This window comes from Homarus americanus, unplaced genomic scaffold (assembly GCF_018991925.1).
Source record: "Homarus americanus isolate GMGI-L3 unplaced genomic scaffold, GMGI_Hamer_2.0 scaffold39155, whole genome shotgun sequence".
In the NCBI taxonomy this organism is placed as follows: domain Eukaryota; kingdom Metazoa; phylum Arthropoda; class Malacostraca; order Decapoda; family Nephropidae; genus Homarus; species Homarus americanus.
In genome coordinates this window covers 9,726,145-9,753,708 of record NW_024737042.1, presented here as the reverse complement: position 1 = coordinate 9,753,708, position 27,564 = coordinate 9,726,145, and the positions used below count along the sequence as shown (strand labels likewise).

The 27,564-nt window shown below is 36.0% G+C and overlaps 1 protein-coding gene across 9 annotated transcripts in view; it reads right to left on the bottom strand.

Moving 5' to 3' along the window:
• The window catches only part of LOC121872686, a 51,026-nt gene that overhangs the window by 13,661 nt on the left and 9,801 nt on the right, over positions 1 to 27,564 (bottom strand). For 8 of the 9 annotated variants that reach the window (XM_042375672.1, XM_042375673.1, XM_042375669.1 and 5 more), the window contains 6 exons: positions 24,695 to 24,835; positions 24,197 to 24,307; positions 22,326 to 22,574; positions 19,242 to 19,432; positions 11,764 to 11,957; positions 2,483 to 2,658 (listed from right to left, as the gene is read on the bottom strand). In XM_042375672.1, the coding sequence (XP_042231606.1) occupies positions 2,483 to 2,658; positions 11,764 to 11,957; positions 19,242 to 19,432; positions 22,326 to 22,574; positions 24,197 to 24,307; positions 24,695 to 24,790 (1,017 nt within the window). In that variant the 5' untranslated portion in view covers positions 24,791 to 24,835. The remainder of the gene's footprint in view (positions 1 to 2,482; positions 2,659 to 11,763; positions 11,958 to 19,241; positions 19,433 to 22,325; positions 22,575 to 24,196; positions 24,308 to 24,694; positions 24,836 to 27,564) is intronic. The other variant, XM_042375675.1, reaches the window with a different exon arrangement.

The window sequence follows — 27,564 nt, the reverse complement described above, 5'->3', positions numbered from 1 at the left end:
TTTTACCTTTACAGTAATCTATTGGTTAGTAATATGGGTGTAAATTCTGCATAAAAAATTTCTATACAGTACAGTACCTGTATACAGTGAACCCTCACTTTACGCGGTCAATTGAACCCACGGAGGCCCACGTAAAGCGAAAAACGCGAAAAGTGAACTAAAGCGAGAAATGCGAAAAGTGAACAACATAACATAGGGGATTAATTGAAATAGAGACCAGGCCGACCCCCAAACTCCACTTTTTCCGACACAATACCTATGTTCTAGTAAAAATAACATCTTAATTTTATGATGGTACACGCACACAATTAATATTTAAGAGAAATAGAGAAATACATAGAGAAATACAGTCGCCAAGTTAATGTCCATTCAAATAATGGACTCGACTCCCTCCCCCTCTTCTCACACTCGCTGGCTCTTCCCTCTCTGAGAAATGTTTGGGGGAAAACACTAGATTTTAAGGAATAGTAATAAACAATACCTCAGACTAAAGTTAGGATAATATAATTGACATTGCTGGATTCCTTGTAAGACCAGGAATATTTTGAATATAAATGTCATATATTTTGCACAAAAGATAACATATTTACTCAGAGTAAACAAAATACTTACATTAGATCAAAAATTTGTATGTCGAATGCAAAATCTATGATGTTTATATTAAAAATGATCATCAAATTGTAAGAATTCCAGCAATGTAAATTATATTCTGGCCGAGTAATTTGCATGAATTTTATGAGCTAAAACAAATATCTTCAGTTAATAATAAAAAAAAAATATTCTTCACAACACTATCTGTCAATCAAAATACCCCACCTTGCCTCCCCCCCTCCTCACACTCACGCCAGCTAGGTCAGTCGGTCCCAGCCCTCCCCCCACCTTCCCTCCCTACCAGAGAACTGTTTGGGAGAAACCAAAATATTTACCTTTTTAGTAATAAATAATACCTCAGACTAAAGTTAGGATAATATAGTTCACATTGCTGGATTCCTTGCAAGACCAGGAATATTTTGAATATTCACGTCATATATTTTGCACAAAAGATAACATATTTGCTCTGAGTAAACAAAATACTTGCATTAGATCTAAAATTTGTATGTCTAATGCAAAATCTATGACGCTTATATTTAAATGATCATTAAATTGTAAGAATTCCAGCAATGTAAATTATATTCTGGCCGGGTAATTTGTATGAATTTTATGAGCTAAATAAAAAAATTATACTTCACCCGCGTATATGAGTAGATGCACCGTGTAAAGTGGGAATTCCGGTTCTGGCAGGGTACCGCGTAAATGTAGAAACGCGTAAAGCGAGGGTTCACTGTATGCCTTAAAATAAAATTATAACATTGTAATTACCATCTACAACTTGTATATTGACTTACAGTTTAACTTTGGAAGCTTAAATCATTCCCCCTAAAACCACGAACCGACCTCAACATGTTTTCGCTTACACTGGCCGGGCAACCAGCTTTAGTATCAGTCCGCCAATACATTAATCGGTTCTAGGGCTTAAATTCCTAACTATTTTAGTAAATATCAAGAAGTTTATACTATTCAATAATTTTAAAAGTTTAATATTCAATTTTTTAGTCATTTTAACAATTATTGAACATAATTGAAGGTATAGTGACTAGTTTAAAGCGCAGCATCCAGCCTCTTAACACAGCAAACAGGCGTTAGTGTCTCTGTTTTCACTGGAGGTAACATCTTGCTTGAGACTCTCTTCAACTAAACGCTTTTTTCTGTGTTTCCAAGCAAATTATTGGTCATTTTGAAATATATTTTACATATTGACAATATATAATGCAGTACAGTGTTGATTTAAAGAAAATAATCTTGAAATACACCAAGAGAACTAAAATTTTATGGGTGAAATGGTGCCATGGGGTGACTTCTCTTCCACCCCAATGCCTTCTCTTCTTCCTTCTCCTCCACCCCCATTGTAATTCCCATCATCATCATCATCATCATCCAGGAGCCTTCTACATACACACCTCAAAGTAAGTGAACTTTTCTACCATTTTTGTTGAATTTAGGAAATTTTCGGTGAGCTGGAACCAATTACCCAAAAACCCATTGAAACAATGGTTTCGGTTAACGAACTTTTCGGTTAACGAACGACCTTCTGGAACGGATTGAGTTCGTTAACCGAGGGGTTACTGTACAGTACTGCACAATATTTGAACCTTTAATTCCAGCTGAAATTCCTGGCAAATAACATTGGTGAACAGAATGATCCCACATTGTTGGTGGGCATCATTTTTAATCAGCTGTTTTAGTAGTCATATGAATTTAAATACAGATTGAATCACATGGCTGAATTTTTTTTTTTTAAATTACAATGGTGATGAAAGCATGATTAATTGCCTGCAGGAGTAATGTCCCACCCCTTGGTGGCCATTCCATACATGTGGCAATGTGGCAGTGTTAAACAATTAGAAATTGGATGAAAAAGGTAAAACTGTACTCACTTACTTACCATAATATCAGTGTTTGAAGACCAATCATGTGGAGGGAAATGGGTTCGAAGATAATCATAGATTCTAGTATCCAAGGAGAGATTTTCTGGGTCATAAAAGAAGATACACTCATCAACAGTAAGACCCTCAGTGTTCAGTGCCATAGCATCACCAATAGCCATTCCATACAGCAGTCCTAGAGTCAAAGGATGAGATTAATATACAGTACAGTACAAAATTAAATAAACTGTGTCTATACAGCATTAAATACAATATTGTGATATCCATCAAACAACTGTACTGTACTGTATATGCGCCGGTTAACGTCCAACCGAACAACGTCCGATCGCATATATGTCCGTGGCCCCCCCCCCTCCACCCCCCAAAAAATAAAAATCCGTGACACCTGCTGGACCACCACTCCACGACCCCCTGGCGGAGACACGATGATCCTCCCCATACTGGCCAGATATTATGTGTTAAAGGAATATGCTTCCTTCCTTAGGCTTTTTTTGCCTCCAGGTGTAATGTTAACCTACATCTATTGAGGATAAAATCTTTCACCTACAAATTGACAACACATTTGCTGTAATCAGACATATCTAGTTGCCTCAACAATTGCACCCCCAGTTGCAATTGGGGTTGCAATTTCAAATTCTGTAGCATTACTAAGAATAGTGTAGTCTCTAGTGCCCTCTAAGATTAAGAGAGAAAACGGAGGACTCAGGAGTCCTGATGTGAGAGAAAACGGACTCGTATGATGGGGGACCAAATAAAATAAGCATAGCTACATGTTTTGTGGACTACAGTATTGAGGTACCCTTTTCATCACTTTGTAATAAACTTAGCCATGCCTATGTGTGTTCATGATATTTACCATAACATTATATATATATATTTAGTGGAAATAAATGGTCGTAAAATGGGAAACTTGGGGTTGGGTCTTGGGTGCCTGGAACCAATTAGAATAAATCCCATAGGTTCTGTACTTTCATTATCAGCGGGGTCCCACTTAGGCGCGATAAGCAAGGGATGACTGTACTGTATATACTTGTGACACTGGCCAGTTGCTTGTGGTGTTATGGTACAGGGGTACCAAGATAACAGCACTAGGATCCCACTTCCTCTATCAAGGAATAAACAATTAAAATTTAAATTGAAAAAAAAAAAAAAAAAATTCAAATAATGGGACCTAGCGAACCTAAATGGACCTAGAGCGGGCACAGTCATGTATGCATCGCATATTCTTATAGATTGTGCGGCCAGGCGTACGTTACCTAGTGAGTTTAGTCAATATTGTACAGTAACAAGGGTCCTAAGTGCAAACCTGTATTGTACATGATACTAAATGATTCCGGTACTAAAATTGTTATGTCTATGGCAAATATAGCTTGTTTATACAGGTATTCAAATAAATTACTATCTTACAAGAATCCCTCCAATGTAAGTTATATTCACCCAGGTCGTTTGGGTGGCAAATTAAGAGAAGAGCTTAGTCACTCTTAAGTAATGATAAATAAACACGCAGGCAGGCCTTCAGCGCCAACTGTCAAATCTTATCTCAAATAAATAAACAAACAAATGCCAGACATTGTCACCTCACCCCCCCCCTTCTTCCCACCCTCCTTGTGTTCCCAGACAAAAGATTGGCGATTTCTTTATGTTTATTTTATATAATATCTCAGACTAAAGTTAGGATAATACAATTTGCATTGCTGAAATCCTTGCAAGACAGAGATTATTTTTGAATATAAGCGTCATATATTTTGCTCAAGATATAAAAAATGTAGTACATTAGTGTACAATACTGTAGTACATTTTATAAAAAGTTTTTCAACTGAATTTTTGGACAGATTTACATAAATTTCTTCATTTATTTTCATCCATTTACATGCACACACCATACTAAAAGAAACGTAAAAGAAATAAATGACCTTAGTGCAAAGCTGGAGTGCACATGTACTAATTTGATTACGGTACTAAAATTGTTATGTCTAGTGCGAATTACAACATGTTTATATTCAAATAAATCAGTATCTTACAAGAATCCCAGCAATGCTAATTATATTCTCCTAGGTCATATCACTACATTTTAAAATGAGAGAAGCTTAGTAGGACTGTTAAATAAACACACAGAGACCTTCAGCTCAAACTTATCACCTCAACCCTCCACGCCCCCCCAACCCCAACCCCTCGCTGGGTGGCTCCTGCCCCGCCAGTCCCTCCCAGCCAGGCTTAGGGTTGCATAGATCTTATATAATATCCTTTCAGACTAAAGTTTAGAGATTATAATCTGCATTGCTGAACTTGCAAGACATCCAATAATTCCATTGTAAAACGCTATGGTTGCCTGAAGAGATAAAAACTTTTGTACATTAGTGTACAGTATCATAGCACATTTTATAAAAAAAGTTTTTCTAAACTGTATTTTTGGGTAGATTTACATAGGATTTCTTCATTTATTTTCGTTCATCCATTTACATGCACACAATTCATAATAAAAAGAAACGTGTAATAGAAATAAATGACCTTAGTGCAAAGTTGAGTGCACATGTACTAATTCTGATTACGCACAAAAATTCGTTTTGTCTAGTGCAAAATTATAGCATGTTTATATTCAAATTAATCAGTATGCTACAAGAATCCCAGCAATGTTAATTATATTCACCCAGGTCATTTCACTGGCTTTTTATAAGAGGAGAAGCTTAAATACCAAGAACTGATACAAGAATTCTGGGCCAACTGTCAAATATACTGCCTCCTCCTCAGCCACTCCTGCACCCTCTCCCTCCCATCTGCTCGGCAAGTTGCTAACTTGTAAAACAGTGAATAATTTTAATATAAACGCTATGTATTTTAATAAGAGATAAAAAATTAATCACCTGTATCACATTACAGTAGTGATTTAAGAGCAAAGCGGTATATGTACGTATAGTATTCCACATACACGAAGTATGCTAAATACAAAGTTTATGTGATGGATCGGACAACGTCTATTTCGGGTTATTAACGTCCACGTTTCCAGAGAAGTATCTAGGACGTTAACCGGCGCATATTTACTATTTTTGCTGAAATGACGTACGTATTATAGTGGAAAATGGGATACAATCATGACGAAAACAATGACTTTCGCTTTCTTTCGTTGTTCAAAAGATTTTACTGTGATCGCTTTTCGAATGGTTTTCAGTTAAAAAACTGTTGTATTACAATAATATTCTATCCTATTCATTTGAATAAATACTACGATACCATATTTCTGAAGATTTTCATGAAAATCCATCAAAATAATTTTCCTTGTCATCATCTTCAGCACACACTTGCCAGTTTCAAGATTTTCCGTTTAAAATTTTAAGTTACTGAGTATTTCTTTTCCCAAATCGTTTTACAATATTGTAGGTAAAACAGTTTACTATTGTGCAAACCCCACAGAAAAAAAAATTAACAAATGGAGACACCAAAAATGTAAAAATAAAAAATGCTGTGTCTAACTTGCAACACTGTTGGTAGGGTCAGGTGGTTCTAACGGCATCCTGCCAGTACCCGGTAATCAAATTTATAACAGTGTCTAACCTCAATTACTGTAGTTTATCTGATGTAGGCAATATGAAGTAAAAAATACCAGTTAAAGTGAGAAATTGGAAGAGAATAAACAAGAAAGATGTTGTTGGGCTATTTTTGGTAGGGCTGAAGGAGACAGTACCAGCTGCTTGGTCTTTTTTGGCGGGAGAGTCATGCAAATATCCGTACTGGTATTTGTTTGGTGTCTTCTGTATTTTTAAAAATGAATACTTGTAAATTAAAAGTACCGTAACATTGTATTATATACAAACTTGTCATATTTCTGGAAAATAAGAAGCAAGAAAATAAGAATATACCGGTAAACACAATTTCAACGTACAGTCAACCCTCGTTAAAATGGACTAATAAGAAGGGAAGGGTGTCCGTTTTAGCCGATTGTCCGAATTAACCGATTTAGGGGTTAATATTGCATAATATTGCATTATACAGTCATGCGCCGGTTAACGTCCTAGATACGTGCTTGTGTTTGTACAACCGCTCTCATTCAGACCCACTAAAGATATAATGTTATGGTAATTATCAGAAACACACATAGGCATGACTAGGTTTATTACAAAGTGATGTAAAGGATACTGTACAGTGGGAAGTCCACAAAACATGTAGCTATGTGTATGTTTATTTGAGTGCCCCGTCATAGGAGTCCGTTTTCTCTCGCTTCAGGATGCCTGAGTCCTCCGTTTTCTCTTAATCTTAGAGTGCAGTGCACCAGAGACTTCGTTATTCCTTAGTAATGACACAGAATTTGAAATTGCAACCCCAATTACAACTGGGACAATCCCAGAACCAGAAATTTGATACGGACAGTCCCTCGCTTAGTTCAGATTTCGTCCGATTTATCCGAAATCCGGATTAAAGGGGTCCAAATTAACGAGGGTTGACTGTATGCTAAAATTAAAAGCTACTTTAGAAGGGCCGATGGAAAAACAAAGCCTCCACGACCAGGGCTCTGCCGTATCAGCTAGACGGTAAACGTGTTTTTTAATCTTTTCAGTTAAATAACTGTTACATCACAAGTGAATTAGGATAGAATATTATTGTAATACAACAGTTTTTTAACTGAAAACCATTCAAAAAGCAATTACGGTAACATCTTTTGAACGAAAGAAAGCGAAAGTCATTGTTTTCGTCACGATTTTATCCCACTTTCCACTGTAATACGTACGTCATTTCAGCAAAAATATTACATTTCCATATTCTCGGAAATAAATACCATAGTAGTTTTGCTGAAATGTGATGTATTTCAATGTAAATTAGGATAAACTACATGACGAAAACAAAAGACTTTACCTAACCTTCCGATGTTCAAGAGATGTTACTCGTTTTTTTAATAGTTTGCGATTAAAATACTGTTATATTAGTGATATTCTATTCATACTGTGCTTGATATAATATATTCACGAGGATCCATATATATTTTATTAGCCCAATAAAGCACGCGGACTTCTACATACAATCAACACCTCAACCCGCCAGGATTCGAACCCACGGCCCACAATCCTATGACTGTGACCGGTGAACGCTAACCGCTGCTTTATTGGGCTAATGAAATATATATGGATCCTCGTGTTTCGAAGCCGGATTTGGTAAAACGTTACTCTGACCACCTACGTGATACGGGTGGTCCCCATTAGAGGTTCACGGCGCCATAAGCTCGTTGAACAGGCTTTGTGTGAAATATAACAAAGTCTAGGACTGCTTTTAGTATCCTGGTGGTCCAGCGGTTAGCATTCCCCGGTCACAGTCATAGGATTGTGGGCCGTGGGTTCGAATCCTGGCGGGTTGAGGTGTTGATTATATATATATATATATATACAGTTGTACCCCACTTAACGCGGTCAATAGAACCCAGAGGGTCCCGTGTTAAGTGAAATCCGCGTTAAGTGAACAACAGAACATATGGGATTAATTCCAATAGAAACCGGCCCGACCCCCAAACTCCACTTTTTGAAGACACATAACTATGTTGTAGTAAAAATAACATCTTAATTTTATGATGGTACATGCACACAATTAATACTTAAGAGAAATAGAGAAATACAGTCGCCAAGTTAATGTCCATTCAAATAATGGACTCAACTCCCTCCCCCTCTCACACTACACTGCCGGCTCTTCCCTCTCTGAGAAATTTTTGGGGAAACCACTAAATTTTAATAAATAATACCTCAAACTAAAGTTAGGATAATACAATTGACATTGCTGGATTCCTTGTAAGACCAGGAATATTTTGAATATAAATGTCATATATTTTGCACAAAAGATAACATAGTTACTCAGAAAAAATTTGTTATCTAAAATTTGTATGTCTAATGCAAAATATATGATGTTTATATTCAAAATGATCACCAAATTATAAGAATTCCAGCAATGTAAATTATATTCTGGTCGGGAAATTTGTATGAATTTTATGAGCTAAAACAAATATCTTCAGTTAATAAAAAAAAAAATAATCTTCACGACACTATCTGTCAATCAAAGTACCCCACCTTGCCTCCCCCCTCTTCCAACGCGGGGTCAGTCCCAACCCTCCCCCCCACCCCCCACCAATCATCCCTTCAAGAGAAGAGTGGGTGAAAAATTTAGATTTTAACATTTTGTATTAAATAATACCTCAGATTAAAGTTAGGATAATATAATTGACATTGCTGGATTCCTTGTAAGACCAGGAATATTTTGAATATAAACGTCATATATTTTGCACAAAAGATAACATAGTTACTCAGAAAAATTTTTTTATCTAAAATTTGTATGTTTAATGCAAAATATATGATGTTTATATTCAAAATGATCATCAAATTATAAGAATTCCAGCAATGTAAATTATATTCACAACAATTGTGTATGAATTTTATGAGCTAAAACAGGCAGTCAGGCAGAGTTGGCGGGTGGGGCAAATCTAAAAAGCGTCTCGAGCGGACACTCACCGTGTATATGTGGAAAAAAAAAATCCGTGTTAAGTGAAAGTTCAGCTCTGGCGAGGCACCGCATATGAAAAGCGTTAAGTGAAACAGCGTTAGCGAAATAATACGCATGCGTATGTATGTATGTATGCATAAATATATATATATATATATATATATATATATATATATATATATATATATATATATATATATATATATATATATATATATATATATATATATATATATATATATATATATATATATATATATATATATATATATATATATATATATATATATATATATATATATATATATATATATATGTGTGTGTGTGTGTGTGTGTGTGTGCAAGTAAATCACTGTAGGTGAGCGTGATCTAGGTATATGCTGATAACCACACACACACACACACACACACACACAGAGTGGGGTATGCTATAACGAACGGATCCTACTACGAATATTCCTATAACGAACGGTTTTACCTATAAAATTGAGAATGCTATAACGAATGCAACTCCTACAACGAACGCGGATGAATACGGGACTATTTCGCCTGGCGCATGAATATTGTTGTACCACAACCCACAACAAGAGCGTCAGGCGCCATCTTTGTCTCATTGTGTAGCCAGTGCACCACTGTTATTGTTGAAATTTCGTCTTTTGATGTGGAAATAGCGTTACAGTGACCCCTCGTTTAACGAACACCTCAGTTAACGTAATTTCGATTAACGAACTGCCTTCCATAAGGATCTTCAATTCGGTTAACGAAAAAAAATTCGGTTAACGAAGTTCTTACGAACCGACCTCAACATGTTTTCACTTGCACTGACCGGGCAACCAGCTTTAGTATCAGTCCGCCAATACATTAATCGGTTCTAGGGCTTAAATTCCTTACTATTTTAGTAAAAATCAAGAAGTTTATACTATTCAATAATTTTAAAAGTTTAATATTCAATTTTTTAGTCATTTTAACAATTATTGAACATAATTGAAGGTAAAGTGACTAGTTTAATGCGCGGCATCCAGCCTCTTAACACAGCAAACAGGCGTTAGTCTCTCTCTGTTTTCACTGGAAGTAACATCTTGCTTGAGACTCTCTTCAACTAAATGCTTTTTTCTGTGTTTCCAAGCAAATTATTGGTCATTTTGAAATATATTTTACATATTGACAATATATAATGCAGTGCAGTGTTGATTTAAAGAAAATAATCTTGAATACACCAGAGAGCTAAAATTTTATGGGTGAAATGGCGCCATGGGGTGACTTCTCTTCCACCCCAATGCCTTCTCTTCTTCCTTCTCCTCCACCCCCATTCTAAATCCCATCATCATCATCATCATCCAGGAGCCTTCTACATACACACCTCAAAGTAAGTGAACTTTTCTACCATTTTTGTTGAATTTAGGAAATTTTCGGTGAGCTGGAACCAATTACCCAAAAACCCATTGAAACAATGGTTTAGATTAATGAACTTTTCGGTTAACGAACGACCTTCTGGAACGGATTGAGTTCGTTAACTGTATTTGTATAAATATTTTGTTATACAAGTGTACAATTGTGACAATGAATCGTCAAAAGTGAGTGAGAAAGCTAATAACCCTTGAAACTAAGAAAGAAATTATAAATAAACGTGAGAATGGAAGAAACATTGCGAAACTTAGTGATGAGTATGGGATGGCTAAATCGACTATATGTACGATTTTAAAGAATAAAGAGGAGTTGAAAACAGTGCAAGTGGCTAAGGGAAGCTCTAGACTTAGCAAAGCAAAGTGTAACCAATAATGCAGCGGGCCATACTGGAAAGTCCCATTTACACCCAACCCCTATTGCTCATATCTCCATCCAACCTATGTTTGAACCTGCTCTTTGTGGCACATTTCTTCACTTACAAAATGTTCATGACTTGACCATAAATAAACACCCTTAATACTTACCTGAACATGGCATTTGGGGTCTGAAGAGGCCATCCTTTCAACTACCTATGACTGCAGCCCAGCGGTGTTTGAAACTAGTGACGTCATTGCAAATGGCGGTTCTGTTTCTAGAGAAATAAACTTATCTCGACTATTATAGCAGGACTTTAAACTTTTATTACAAATTATATATACCATATCACTCTACGAACGTGGCAGAGTGTATTTCTTGTGTTTACCCAGAACCATCAACTCGTCCATTACCAATCAGCTCATTTCAAATTGCAAAACTGTACTGTTACTTAAGGACTCATCGACTGGTATGCAGGTATCATGATTCTTAGCACTAGGAGTAAAAGCGAGTCCCATAATTTAATTACCCCCCAAAAATCACAAAGTTTGTTTACAAAAGAATCTAATACTCCCACATCACTCAGTTGTGAACCAGAAGAGCAAAATATGCCCATATAAAACACCATCCAACTTAGTGTAACCGCCCAGTACTTTTACGTAAGTGTTTTAAAAACTGTGTGCCATTAGCTGTAACAAAGTTATAATTAAAAAAAAAATTCAGTAAAGTACAATAGCAGCACCTATCCTTCTCCACCTACTGTAGAGTACCGTACTTGGAAACCAGGTGTTGTCACTATGTCTGTAGCAGCAGGAACTGAGGTGGGCTGAGGCATGTACCTCATTGGTCTATTAAGACAACCATTAAATTAAGGGTTCAGAATTCTGCTTCAACTGGGTGAGGAACTGCTTGCAGCACAAACATTGTTCCTACAAATGAGGTAAAGTACTGTACTGTACACCAAAATGTAATTAATTTGTAATAAAAATGTCTCAAATACTGTATATATATGCCAGTACTTGATGTCCTATAACTGAATACAACTCACCAAGCAACATATTTTTGAGTTGGTCAGGCTTAAGGGTAGTTGCATTAACTGGTGGCATCAATGGACACTTGCGCTTATTTGTCCGAGATGTTCCCTGGGCCTGACGGTATTCCATGCTGGCAGATTCTGGGTTTGAGACGCTGGCCAGCACTTGTTGTCCTCTTACACGAACAAACACACTGGCTTTCACAGTACTAAAATAAAAATAAACTGAAACTACTGCTCCATGATTACTGTATAAGGGTTCTGTATTATTAAATGCAATGTTATCCAAAAGCATTGATCTCCCTATTGAATAAAGAAATCTTAAAACCAACACCAGGAGATAACATCAACTTAAAACAAAACAGTGTATTATATACTGTAATCACATGCCATGGACTTATAAAATGTGATAAATGTGAGGCTAACTGGTTCACAGTCATGAAATGCTGTACTGTACTGTTGAAACATAATGAACCTCTACTGAATAAAAAAAAAGTTCTATGTACTACCACTTGAGATTACATCACCAAAAATAATTCAGTTCTGTCCACAATAACACAGCATGTGTATCTCACAGATGAAAAATATAAACTGAGGTGTTATCAACACAATGTCTGTAAATGACTTAAACAAAACGAAAAATAATTTGTTATCAAGACTATCCCATGATACAGCTGTAATTGCACACCCAAACACAACACCGTACACGATGCACTCCTAAGAATAAAAGAAATAAAATTAAAAAGCAAAATAATTGAGGCACTGTTAATATTGCATTCAAAATGAAACAAAGAGCAAACAAAATACATAATATTGTAGAAAATATGTCCAAGCCCACAAAATATGCTGTATATGAGTGCAGCTTCCTAAAATTCAATCAAGTGCACACCAACAGGAACTGAGTTAGCTGTACGCTGAAACTGTGGGACAATGGATTGGTTGAAGGCAGCTGGCTGTGATACAGTGTTACCTTTTTTACTGATTTGCAACTTTCTTAATTTTTTACAGTTTTCTTTATTTTTCCATGATACACCTAAACACTGTTCAGTACATTTCTTGCTAGTGTTTGGTTAATAAATAAATCTTTTAAGCCTTGCTTGGTGAAATTCTTGGGCCTCCAGTCCCTAGACCCTTATTTTATATTAAACCATATAGTGTATATATTTTTATATCACTTCACAAACATTCTCATTCACTATGATGCAAATTAACCTGATGCTACTGTAGTTGGAATTAAAGTAAAGTAATTGTCCCACACTATACTGTATTAAATACCCACTTTTTTCAAACTTAGGAGCATAACTCCTCAATAATATTGTACAGTTGACCCTCGTTAATTCGGACCCCTCTAATCCGGATTTCGGATAATTCAGACGAAATTTGAAATAAGCGAGGGACTGTCCATATCAAATTTCTGGTTCTGGGATTGTCCAATAGATGGCGTGCGCGCGCCAGACCGCCAGTCATTGTTGACTTAGCGCCATATTCAAGTATCAGTGTTGTGTTGCCCCACAATTTTCGTTGATATTTCAGTGATTAGGCATCTTTCAGCCTTGTATTTTACATCATGTCTTCAAGGGGGAGTAATACGCTGAAGAGGAAGTATGTAACCCTTTCTGTGAACCAGAAACTGGAACTTATAAGGAAGTTAGAGGCTGGTGCTTCGGTGGCTGGAGTTTGTGACGAGTATGGTGTTAAAAAGCAAACAGTTTCGGACATATGCAAGGTTAAGGACAAACTCACTGCATTTTCTTTGAAATATAATGCAATATTATGCAATATTAAACCCTAAATCGGTTAATTCGGAAATCGGCTAAAATGGACACCCTTCCCCCCTATTAGTCCGAATTAACGAGGGTCGACTGTACTGTATATTCAATCAACCCTACAGTATATTTATTGAAGTGATAGCTAACATGCAGTGGAGGGCACGGTTCCGCTAATCCGCTAACTGCTAATTAGCGAAGCTAACTTCCTCGTTAGCGGATTAGCGTTTTCACTAACTTTGGAAACCATTAGCGGACCAAATAGCTTCCACTAAATTTAGTTCCGCTAACTTTAAGTCCGCTAACAAAATTTATACATGTTTATTCCTGTCTGTTGTAAGCGTGTGATGCCGCGACGAGTGTCTCCAACAGCCAGTCAGGCACGCTTGGCTGACTGCGTGTTAGTACGTGTAAACGTGACAAGACATGATTTGTCGACTCCGCGCTGCAGCAGCTGAGTGAATGGAATTTTTCGATTATAAAAGTTTAATACTTTTTTTTTACAGTAAATAAAGACTGTCAGTGTATGTTGAAAGAATCATAGAATGTAATTGTAACATAATGTATAATTTTATTTCTCATTTATTTGTTAATTTAATTAGGATTTTTTTGTGTCAATATATTTGGTTATGCTAAGTACTGCATAAGTTCATAACCAGGATGTCATCCAAGGTGTGAGCCAAACAAAATTTTCTAAAAACTTACTTTTCATTAAAGTTTAGAGTTTTCTGTTTATTTACATGACTAAGACCACCAATAAGTTATATAAAAATGCACTGGTATAATGTGTATGTGGTTGGTATTGCATATTTACATGAATAATGAATAAGGCCGATAGGTTGTATGAGAATGCAAATTAATTATTTGTGAAATTGTGTACAGTGTACACCTTGATAAGTTGATCATCATCTGATCTAGGCATGATGCTATTTGCTACCTATGCTATACAGTACTATAGTTTTTGGATTCGTTTAATACTTTCTGTCTTTTCGTACAGTAAATAAATATTATAAAGTGTATGTTGAAACTTGAATGTAAACTAATGTTTAATTTCATTTGTTCATTTAATTATTTGTGTACACCTTGATCATCATCTGATCTTGGCATGCTATACCTTTTTGGAAAGCTCTATGTCTAAGCTACAAGACAACATATGAAAATTTCAGCTCTCTAGGTCTGTTTTTAAGGGTTTTAGAGCAAAAAAACGAAGCTAAATTCATATAATAAAAGTTAGCGGTTAGCATTACCTAGCTTCCGCTAATTTTTTTAGCTGTTTAACATATCATAAAATACAATAGCACATATTTTATGTACAAAATATAGTTCCTTCCGCACTCAAACCATCCTCTGGGAAATGCGACTCAATTCAGCCAGGCAGCTACCCAGCTGACTCACAGACGCGTGTGTGTTTGTGTGTATGTCGTGATGTCATATCGAGAAGGAGGGAGGGAGTGTGGCTGGGTGAGGGGTGGTGAGTCGGTGATGCAGTTACAGCCCACTGCCTCCACACACACATTCACTCCACACATATACACCCATGCTCTTCATTTTTCTTATTTTATACAGTAGTTTTATAATATATTTTCTTAATTTCTAAGCCACATTAGAGTATTGTAATAAATTTTCCACGACTTTTATAGTTTCATTACATGTAACAATGGCAACATGCCATCTCATTCCCAGTTCCCCCCTTTCCCAGTGAGTCAAGTTATTGTTAAACTGAATGTTGACCTCAAACTAAATGAGAAACGGTGTAAAAATTTTTGTATAGCTACATTGAATCAACGCTAAACAAAGAATACCTGTACAGTAGAATGTCGATTTAAAGCGATTCAATTTAAGATTATTGATTTAAAGCGACACCCACACTTAAGGACAATGTTTTAATTTAAAGCGAATCTTTCCTATTTTGTGCGAGTCAATCTGGTGCATCATAATTAAAATTTTGCGCCTAATGTTACTCTGGGCACACTACACTGTCCTAAGGGCAAAGCTGTACTGTACATGTACTCAAAATAATGTACTAAACGATTACTAAAATCTTTGTCTAAATGCAAACTATAACATGATTATATTCAAATTACTCAATATCTTATAAGAATTCCAGCAATGTAAATTATATTCTCCCCGGTCACTTCTGTGACATTTTATAAGAAAAAACATGAACTCACTCTAAAGGACATAAATGAACAAATAAATACTTCACTAGACCTTCGGTGCCAACTGTCAAACATGTCACTTCCCTCTCCCCCTATCCCCCACCCCAATCTTCCTAGCCTGGGTTTGGGGTTTTTGGCTTAAAGTTTTTATCTTACATAATGTCACAGACTAAAGTTAGGAGAATAAAATTTGTATTGAGGGAATCCTTGCAAGACAGCGAATAATTTAAATATAAACGTCATATATTTTGCACAAGAGATAAAAATTTGTGCTCTTTGTAATAAAATTCTTAAATTAGAACTAAAATTTAAGTCACTCTTAAGGGCAGATAAATAAATAAGCACTAGACCTTGGTATCAACTGTCAAACATATCACCTCACCTCCCTCCCCCCCCCCCAATCTTCCCAGCCAGTAAACAGATCATTTTGCATCCCTTAATTTTAGCTGTGTTGATTTATGAGTGTTTGTTTTAACATAATACTACAAAAAACAATGTTTTGTTTATTCTAGGAGGTGGGCTGAGGTGCATCTGGGTAGACTCTTAGTCTTTTTAGTATTATGTGTTTCTCTCAAGTACCAAACTAAATTATTCCATTGAAACAACACTTCGATTTAGTGCGAATTCGGTTTAAAGCGACCTCTCTTGGAACCTATCTCGTGTTATAACGACGTTCTACTGGACATACCAAAGCTGTAACATTGCTATAAATACATACTCTTGAGTTTAAGGGAAAAGAATAGACATCAATAGATGTTCTTAATAGTAGACAAGGAGGAAGTACATATACAGTAGGGTATGCTGTAACGAACGGATTCTACTATGAATATTCCTATAACGAACGGTTTTACCCATAAAATTGATAATGCTATAACGAACGAAACTCCTACAACGAACGCGGATGAATACGGGACTATTTCGTCCTGCGCATGAATATCGTTGTACCGCGGCTCACAACAAGAGCGTCAGGCGCCATATTGGTTCATTGTGTAGTCAGTGCACCACTGAACTTGTTGAAATTTCGTCTTTTGATGTGGAAATTCGTGTCATTTTTATAACTATTTTGTTATACAAATGTACAATTGTAACAATGAATCGTCAAAAGCGAGTGAGAAAGCTAATAACCCTTGAAACTAAGAAAGAAATTATAAATAAACGTGAGAATGGAACAAGCATTGCGAAACTTAGTGATGGATATGGGATGGCTAAATCGACTATACTGTATGTACGATTTTGAAGAATAGAGAGGAGTTAAAAACTGTGCTAGTGGCTAAGGGAATCTCTAGATTTAGCAAAGCAAGGTGTAATGTGCTGAACAACACTAAGGTAAGATAAAGTACCGTATTTTTTACAATTTCCACAAATTTTTCAGTGTTAAGTGGTTGTATTTGGGGGCCTGGAACGGATTAATCCTATAACGAACGAGGTTCTAGAACCAATTAGATTCGTTATAGCATACCCCACTACAGCATGCCCTTAAAATTTGCGGGGGTTAGGTTCTCAAATGGCCGTGAATCGCCAAATCCGCAAATAACATTTGCTGACCAGGGGGGAGTGGGGGTACATTTTTTACTCGTGTGCAAAGAAATGTATATTCCCTTATGTGTTTGCCTTTAGGACAATAATTTCTTTTACTTACAGTATATTATATATTTGAGGCGTTGCATGGAGAAACTAGCACAAGCGCCACCCAGGCCACAATCATGTTTATGACTGCAAACGGTTCTTAAAACACCCTATTTTCATGAGGTGATGGATGAAGTACAAAAACGCCACTGATCATATGGTTAAATGTCCATAGACAAAAACCTAGCTCTGGTCCGTATCTCATGGAAGCGGCATTTTGACCATTTTATCATGGTGAATGTAGCACATCCGCCAAATTCTTTGTGTGAAACATACAGCCTTATGTCATAAGGCTGTAAGTGTGCTTGTGGGCTTGGAGTGGGGGTTTGGGGGTAAGAAGGGAGTTTTATGGTGGAAGCAGCCAATCAGCAAGCAGAACTGCATGCCGGGCAGGGCTGGTGGCGCACTTTTTTCAGTCCTTGTCTTGAGACTTGAGTGTGGAGGAAGTGCATCTCGTGCTAAGGGAGCGTGCTTTTCTTCATTAATATCGCTGTTTGCAGTTGTGTATTGTCACTACACAACAATGTCAAGTGACAGTGACTATGTTGATGATGTTGAGGCCCAGCCTGAACCCTCTACATCGATTGGAGGCTTCTTTCTCTTCAGTAATGTTTTATTCTCAGAAGCCACCTAGGGAGGCAGTGTCCCAGAGCCTGATGACAGTGAAGCCTCCCACAGTGGAAAAACAATTTAGGGTGTATTTTTATTATGATAATCATGATTGGAAAACAAAACATTTACCCGAGTTTTTATTACAAAAAAAAAAGGAAACATTATTTTTAGTTAGGTTGGGTTAAGTTAGGTGAGGTTAACAGTATCGTTGCAAAAAATTATTTGCATAATTTACAAACACTCAGCTTCATTTCAAAACAAACTGCAAGATTCTAACTAGAATATTTTCCGTGTTATCAACTTCTGAATGTTACAAACTTCGAACGCATTTCCTGACAAAAAATGAGAATGGTGCTTGTGCTAGTTTTTCCACGCAACGCCTCATATATACAATACAATACATATACAGTATACAATCAGAAGAAATGTATTATTGTGTAGACTTACATTTTTAATACATTTGTTTCTGATTATTTGTGAAAGGATTTTCCCATTATTATTTATTCGTATGTGTGTGTGTGTGTGTGTGTGTGTGTGTGTGTTTACACACACACACACATATATATACAATACAGGTAAAAGAAATTACTGCCTGTAGAACGAATGGCTCTCTTCTCTCATCTGTGAAAATGCCACCAACTTTAAAACTACTCTTAGGCGTTCTAGGGTACATGCAGGGTGTCATCCGCGAATAATCTTGGTTCGCGAATTAAAAATCCGTGAATTTTAAGGGATTGCTGTATTGCATATGTGTGTGTGTGTGTGTAGAGACACACACACACACAGACACACCAAAACACATACAAATAAATAATAATGGGAAAATCCTTTCACAAATAATCAGAAACAAATGTATTAAAAATATGAGAGTTTACCCTCAAGTCACCTTTGTGCTTTCTTATAACTTTAATAACAAAGCACGGAGTTGACTTGCGAGTAGACTCTCACATTCTTAATACATTTTGTTGTCTTGTTTCTGATTATTTGTGAGAGGACTTTCCCATTATTATTTATTTCTTTATTTCTATGTGTTTTGCATGTGTGACTACACAAACATACACATAAATACATAACAAACAATGTAAATAAAGTGCCTTGCATGTTCTTAATGATGTGGTGAGTATTGTTTACGTGTGTTGTAGGTAATAGTATTAGTGTAGGATTTTTTTTTTTTAGTGATATATGTGGGTGTTGGACTAACTGGGAACATATCCCAATGAACCCCATGTTATAATGATCCTGATTTACAAAATTTCAACCAGCAATGGGCTTTTCAGGAACGTATCCCATCATAACTAGGGGGATATCTGTACAGTACTGTATATGATACCTTGACTGCACAGCAGGTGGGTGTCTCTCTTTTAAAAAGTCCAGTGTAGTTTTGGATCCCATATCACAGATGGCCTGAGGTGGGTGTATGAGATCATTCCCTTGAGTGACCAAAATACACAGCTTTGGACACTCTACCAGACAGCCAGGAAGTGCTCGCAGCTGATTGTTGCTCACATTTAGTTTCTTCAACTGAAAATATGAAAATTAATACAATTGAGAAGCACAGTACAGTAGAACATATTGTTCTAAGGAAGTCATGAAATTTTGATGAACAGCAGGGTCAGAATTTCAAATAATCACCAAAACTATAATTGGTTACACTATTTGCAACATAACTGCAGTACAGTATGACAATGAAAATAACAAATTTATTAAGAAAATAAGTAAGCATATATACAGTAGTATGGTACTGTACTAGTAACAAAATGGCCTTATTTGAGCATATTTTTATTTTTACTAATGCATACTCTTTTTGTAAATTTGGGGTTTTTTCTCATAAATCAAAGTACAGTACTGTATGGGACAAACTGTTTTTCTTTTAACTTCGACTTTTTGTAAATCAACACCTCATAAACTGAGGTCTGCCTGTACTATACTGTACATACTGTAGCTATATAATTTAATGTATTTGGAGAAGGTACTACTGTAATGACCACGGTCGTACACGTAGGTTAACGTAAAATCAGACGATTCATATTACGCTCAATAGTCCACAAGACATGTAGCTATGCCTTCTTTATTGAGTCTCCCATCTGAGGCATCCGTTTTCTCATCGCTCCCAAGCTTAGGTGCCGTCCATTTTCTCTGACTTCCTGAAACCAACCTCTCTATAAAGTGAATCTGAATGTTAGAGAGAACACCATTGTTTTGAGTCAACTTAGAGATGTCTGATTACAGTTAAAGCATACAAGATCCTTTGTGAGTGATGTTGAAAGCTTTAACTGTCTTTATTATTAGTAACACTTGTTAAGTAAGTGAGTGTCGAGTTTGCCAGTACGAATGGCATCCCATGATATTGTCCCTGGGGATAGCCATGAATTTCCAATTGCTACTGAAGTTAGATTAATTTGTTGCCCAATGTAGTTTAGTTAGTGTCAGTTATCTATTTAAGAAAGCCATTAATCTCCTGAACTATTCTGTCAACCTGTATAATCTTCAAAATCTAACGTATCCCTGTGAATAGTTCCTTGTTCGCAGCCGTGCTGAGTTTGTAAAACTAATGTAAACAACGTGTGTGATTCCACTTTTTCCTGGCAAGCTCAATCTCTGATTAGATTATATGAATAGACGTAGGAAATTCGCCTGACCCGTGGCATTGAGTTTCATAGTTAAATGTACAGCAACTGAGTTGAATGTAATAATTTCTGTCGATGCGGGATTAGCCTTTCTGGCATGTGTTCCGCACAGGCCTGAGTTGCCAGTTAGCCATATATAAGCTCGTGCGCGAGGAGTAGTGTCACATCTCTGACGCTGCTCCATCATTATCTCAGGTATGTGTATGATTCTCCGCCTGCCATATTAAGTCAGTTTAACTTAGTGAATTTTGTGAATATCAGTGTTCATGTTGTAATAATGAAATTGTCATTTACCCAGTGAAAGAATAAATGTAACGTAGATATCGCCTGTCGTTGCTAGACAAAAGATTGTTTGTGATTGAGTTATTTTTGACATCTCTGACGCTGCTCCATCATTACCTCAGGCACAGTGTGTGTGTTAGCTGAATACCCAACAGTCACCGGGGGACCGGTAGCTGCACACCAGCTGGCTACCTTGCAGGATGTCGTTCATTGGGCACGATTAAATTGTGCGAGTCCGCACCCTGGGAACTAGGCCCAAACTCCCCCCGCAGTGTCGAAATACAACCAACCCTAACAGCGTTCTTCGTTTGTTGTGGTGACACCAGTGTGACAACCCTGGGGCCCTCCTTACAGTTATATGGGCCAAAGTATTATTGTTGCATGTGATTGGGGATAATTAGCAGAAATATAGTTATCCCATATTGAGTAGTGAACCCATAAATATTGATAGTACCAGTAAATATGTTATGTGAGTTGAGTACATCAACTGAAAGAAAAGTGCCATGTTGTTCATTCCGAAATAACCTGATGTTATAAGTTAATTTGGGATATTGTCAAGTGTGTCATAGAACCATCTGTATTGACAATGAAATAATATGATGATTGTTTAATGTTGTAACCAAGAACTGAAGATTTATTTTGCTACTTGTAAAAGCAGACCTGAGGGTCCAGTCCTATCTGAGCGTGTCAAATAACCATCTTAATTGTCAAAGAAATAATACAACAGGTGTTTAATGATGTAATAACTAATTGAAGATATATTTTATGAATGGTAAAGTAAGACTTAAGTGGACCAATCTTGTCTGAGTGAACTTAATTAATATCTTGTTCACTTCTTATGTTAAGAAATATTAAATTAGTAAACTACGAGTATCACCGCTCTATTCCTTCTACCCATTGGTTCTCAGAAAATAACTATTGTAACTAACGTGCCTAGACGCTCGCTAGCACGCTACCTAACAGTTCACTAAGATATGTTATATTCTTATAAAAGTCTGGGTGGTGGCAGGCTACCGTTGTAAGTACAAAAAGTGTTATAGCAAGAATGACATGGTTTCCCGGACTAATCCATGGTTTAGAATATACATAACTAGAACAGGATATAATTGGGAGAAAGTAAGGACATGAAATTCAGAAAATACAATAATATATCTGAAAGAAGAATTGAAGTAAAGAAAAGAATATTGACTTAGAAAATATAAGTAAAGAAATATAAGATATATATTTAGAGAGAGAAAGACATAGAATATGAAATTATTAAACTATATACACCAGAAAAGATTAATAGAAAATATAGATATAAAGAATTCAAGCATATAAGTATTGAAGAATAGTATAAGAAGAGAATAAAAAAGATGAAACAGGAGATAGAGGGAAAACAGACACTGACACTACTATGAAGGGAAGTTGTGGTCATGTATCTTGTAGCAAAAAAATTAAAGCCTTACAGTACAGTACACTACTCATATAAAAACCTAACACAATAAACTTCCACAGACACATACTATACTCACATTCTGAAGTTTTGAAACTGTTGTTGGAAGTTCCTTTAGATAGTTATTTGCCACATTGAGGGTGTGAAGCTGTGGCAAGCGGGTAAGAGCAGCAGGTAACATTTTCAACTTATTGTATGACAGGTCTAACACTCGTAGATGAAGAAGTAGATTGAAGGATGTTGGGAGATCACAGATCTGGTTGTGACTCACATTAAGACTCCGCAAATGAGGTACATGAATACTGAGCTCCACTGGAATCTGGATTATAAAGTAAAATTGTGATTAGAGGGATTCTATCTATCTATCTATACCATAATTATTTTCTTTATAATATTATAGTACCTGTACATTCCAACTATACACAATTCATCCTCATCTGCATTGTGTGTATCAAATTCTACAACCATTTTAAGAAAATGATTGATGGATACCATTGAGCCCTAGAAATATGGATTTAAAACACTATCCATTTTCAAAAAATTCTTGAAATTCTTGTTATATATTTTACAGGGGAATTGGGCTTTAGAGCACAGAATTACAAGATAATATTTTGTAAAGATACAAGTAGGTTTAGTTATAACCAACGAGAAGAAAACCGAGACATGAAAATAATATTACAGTACTTGTTGAATTTTATTTTTAAGTGCAGCATTTGAAAATGTATCCAGATGAAGAATATACTATACTGGGTAATCATACAAAAGACTGGCTCATGATATATGACGTTAGTGATAGAGAATATATAATTTGCTTGCAACAGATGTGATCGTCAATGTGAAAGATTCAAGAATACTGGGTTCCGGGTCCCTACAGCTCAAAGTACAGGTAGTGAAATCATGTCCACTCGGCAGAATACATGGAATTCTAATGAAAGCTTCGCTGAAATAAGAGTACAGCACTGTATATTCCTTGGATATAAAATATTATGTCATACTTGAATATTATCTGTTAATCCTAGATGATAAGAGCAACCACCATTACTTTCTCGGTCACACACAAGGTAAGGTAAATCATGAGATCAACATGGTAATCTGGGCTTAGGTCTGTGGACTGAACTTAATGAGCTGACACTGTTTCCCGTGGTAAGAAATATAGGGTAAATTGTAAAATGGAAGTTAGTCATTGAAAATGTTGGCCAGTGATTATGTAATGTCAGTGATTGACTTGCCTGCACCAATTGAAGCATATAAAATTAAAGTGTCTACAGTATTTGAGCCAACACTGAAAATTTTTAAAAAGTAATTCATATTAATATGTTTTTGTCAATACTGTATATTAAAAAAGAAAAAAAAAGAAAACATGATTAACCCTGAATTATTGAGAGTACAGTACAGGCCCCCCCCCCCAATTCACGGGGGTTAGGTTCTCAAAATGGCCATGAATCGCCAAATCCGCAAATAACATTTGCGGATGGGGGGGTGTTAAATTTTTATCTGTGTACAAAGAAATGTATATTCCCTTTATGTGTTTGCCCTAAGAACAATCATTTCTTTTACCTGTAGTATTGTATATTTGTGTGTGTGTGTGTGTGTGTAGACACACACACATACATATTTACAATACAGTATTGGTAAAGGAAATTACTGTCTCTAGAGCGAATGGCTCCCTGCCCAGCCGCAAAAATGTCAGCAAATTTAAAACTACCCACAGACATTCTCGGGTATATCCAAGGTGTCATCCGCGAATAACCGAGAACAGCCAAGTAAAAATGCACGAACTTGGGGGGGGGCTCCTGCATATTGTAATTATAAATAAACAACGGATGAAAAGCACCTGAAAAGTGTTTTAGAATACTGTACTGTAATTACATGATGAATTACAGCATACCATATTTCAAATAGTGATTCTGAGAAACTAAGATTCTAAATCCAGCTACTCACCTCATTGATGAAATTAAAACTTGCATTAACATTCTCGTACAAGGAGACATTGAAATACACCTCCCATGGAAGAGCAGACAAACAACCTTCAATAAACTCTCCAGATGTATGCTGGAAAAAGTCAGTAGCACAAGTAGTGACATACATAAAATGATATTAATGCTTATTATGAAAAAAATTTATTGGTGCAAATATCAAAAGCTAGGAAACATCCTGCAGTACATCATGCATATAATGTACTGTATATAGAGATTAAACAAGGCTTGGGGCTTTTGGGGGGAGGGTACTATCATAGTAAAACACGCATCAGTAAGAATGAACACAGTACTGTACAGTATATGCACACTCACTAGCATAATATTGTACTGTATAAGATTCCCATATGTAATTTACATTCATACCATAAACTAATATACTGTATATTGTACACAAATGTAAATTGAAGAACATCAAAGTAACCACAGAAATTTTTCAGTCAGTGGACCAGGTATGACTCACCTTTATATACTGACTAGGAGTAAGTTTACAAGACAGATCCAGGCTACGGTTGCCTTCTGACCCCTCGACAGCATCTTTAACAGTGGTGTTGCCCATAACCTCTGCTCTTCTATGATTCTGCTGCTGTATTTCTTTTCAACTCTAGTGCAACAACAGTAAATACAGCACATCAGTTTTTCTTGTTAATAAAAGAATAGCTATACTGTATTGGTAATTCTTAAGTATGTTTACTTCTAATAAATATTAAAAAAGATTAACCCACACCAAGCTGGAAGGAGGTTTAAAATACTTTATAATTTTCATATTTTGGCTAGGAACTAAATTTACAATGATGACGGTGATGATTGCATTACAATATACAGTACTTAATATACACATAAAAGTATGTTGCTCTGTAATATATGAGCTCTGGTAAGACTTTTCTACTTTATCTCTGGATTCAAATCACATTCTATTTAATAATGCAAATGAGGAGAATAAATTCCTCTACATGACACTTAGGAAGAGAAAATATGTACAGTGGAGACATTTTAAGATGAAGGATAAAAAAACTGTACAGTACTTAGGATTAAAGTTGATTCATTATGTATAACAAATACTTATACAGGTACAAGACAGCACTGTATTAAAAAATACAATGTTTATATTCATAAAAATTTTGAAAACTAAATACAGTAGTGCCATTAATGCCAAATGGTAAATTTACTCAAACAAAACATAACCTGTCCTAACTTAACTTACTTGAATTAACCTAACCTATCCTAACATAAGCTAAACAGTTTTACACATGCATATACAATACAGTACAGTACACAGTTTGGCAATATATACTGTACAGTAATATGAATCTTAAGGGACTCATAATATTCAGTCCAATATCTAAGAGCTAAGAAACAAGTTTTCTTCTACAAATTTTTCCTACAGTTGCTCAATCTAACAAGTGCTGTTGTAAGCTATTACAGTATCAAGTTTTTGGCTATTACTGTACAGTACAATAATTACCGAGTAGGTGAGTACAAAGACCAGATTAGGTTAGGTTATGTTAGGTTCTATTAATTATGGTTTTAATTCTACATTTTCCCTTTGCTTCGAAGCCCTGCTCACTTTTGGTGGGGTCAAGATTGACTGGGTAGGAAGGGTCATAACTCAGTATGTTACAACATGAACATGCATATCTCTTTTTGAATACGTCAAGAGTTCAAGTCCTGCTTGACCTGGACATATGTGAGAAAGGTGTTATCCAGTGTGATCCTACCAAACATCATAGGTTACATATGGGTGCTCCGGTTTCTTCTTGTAGTAAGAGTGGATAGACCAACTGCCCGAATGGATAATAAGCTGATAAGTGGTGGTAAAAAAAAAAAAAAAATTATATACAGTCATGCGCCAGTTAACGTCCTAGATAAGTTCTTGGAAACGTGACGTTAACCGAAATGGACGTTGTCCGATCATCACATAAACTTTTCATTTATACTTACGTGTATGTGGAATACTATATACGTACATATACACTTTTACTCTTAAATCACTACTGAAATGTGATACAGGTGATTAATTTCTATCTCTTGTGCAAAATACATGACGTTTATATTAAAATTATTCACTGTTTTACAAGGATTCCAGCAACGCTGGGCAGTTGGGGGAGAGGGAGGGAGGGAGCGAGTGAGGGGGCGTGGGGGGAGGGGAGGTAGTGCGTTTGACAGTTGGCACCGGCCCAAGGTCTAACGCGTGTACCTGTATATTTATCAGTTCTTAAGTGACTAAGCTTCTCTCTTATCAAAAGCCAGTGACATGACCTGGGTGAATATAATTAACATTGTTGGGATTCTTGTAAGATACTGATTAATTTGAATATAAACATGCTATAATTTGCACTAGACATAACAATTTTAGTACTGTAATCAAATTAGTACATGTGCACTCCAGCTTTGCACTAAGGTCATTTGTTTCTTTTACGTTTCTTTTAGTATGGTGTGTGCATGTAAATGAATGAAAAAAAATGAAGAAATTTATGTAAATCTACCCAAAAAATATAGAGAAAACATTTATATTATAACTAACTTTAGTCTGAGATATTATATAAAATAAACATATAGAAATCACCAACCTTTTATCTTGGAACACAAGGAGGGTGGGAAGACGGGGGGGGGGGGAGGTGACAGAATGTCTGGCATTTCTTTGTTTATTTATTTGAGATAAGATTTGACAGTTAGCGCTGAAGGCCTGCCTGCGTGTTTATTTATCATTACTTAAGAGTGACTAAGCTCTTCTCATAATTTGCCACCCAAACGAACTGGGTGAATATAACTTACATTGGAGGGATTCTTGTAAGAAAGTAATTTATTTGAATACCTGTATAACCAAGCTATATTTGCCATAGACATAACAATTTTAGTACCGTAATCATTTAGTACATGTACAATACAGGTTTGCACTTAGGTCCATTGTTATTGTACAATATTGACTAAATTCACTAGATAACGTACGCCTGGCCGCACAATCTATAAGAATACGCGATGCATACATGACTGTGCCCGCTCTAGGTCTATTTAGGTTCACTAGGTCCCATTATTTGAATGTTATTTATTTTTAATTTAAATTTTAATTGTTTATTCCTTGATAGAGGAAGCGAGATCCTAGTGCTGTCACTTGGTACCCCTGTACCATAACACCAGAAGCAACTGGCCAGTCACAAGTATATACAGTGGGGTATGCTATAACGAACGGATCCTACTACGAATATTCCTATAAAGAACGGTTTTACCTATAAAATTGAGAATGCTATAACGAACGAAACTCCTACAACGAACATTATTTAATTTATTTATTTATTTTTTTTTTAATTTATTGTTTTTTTATTACAAATGTTA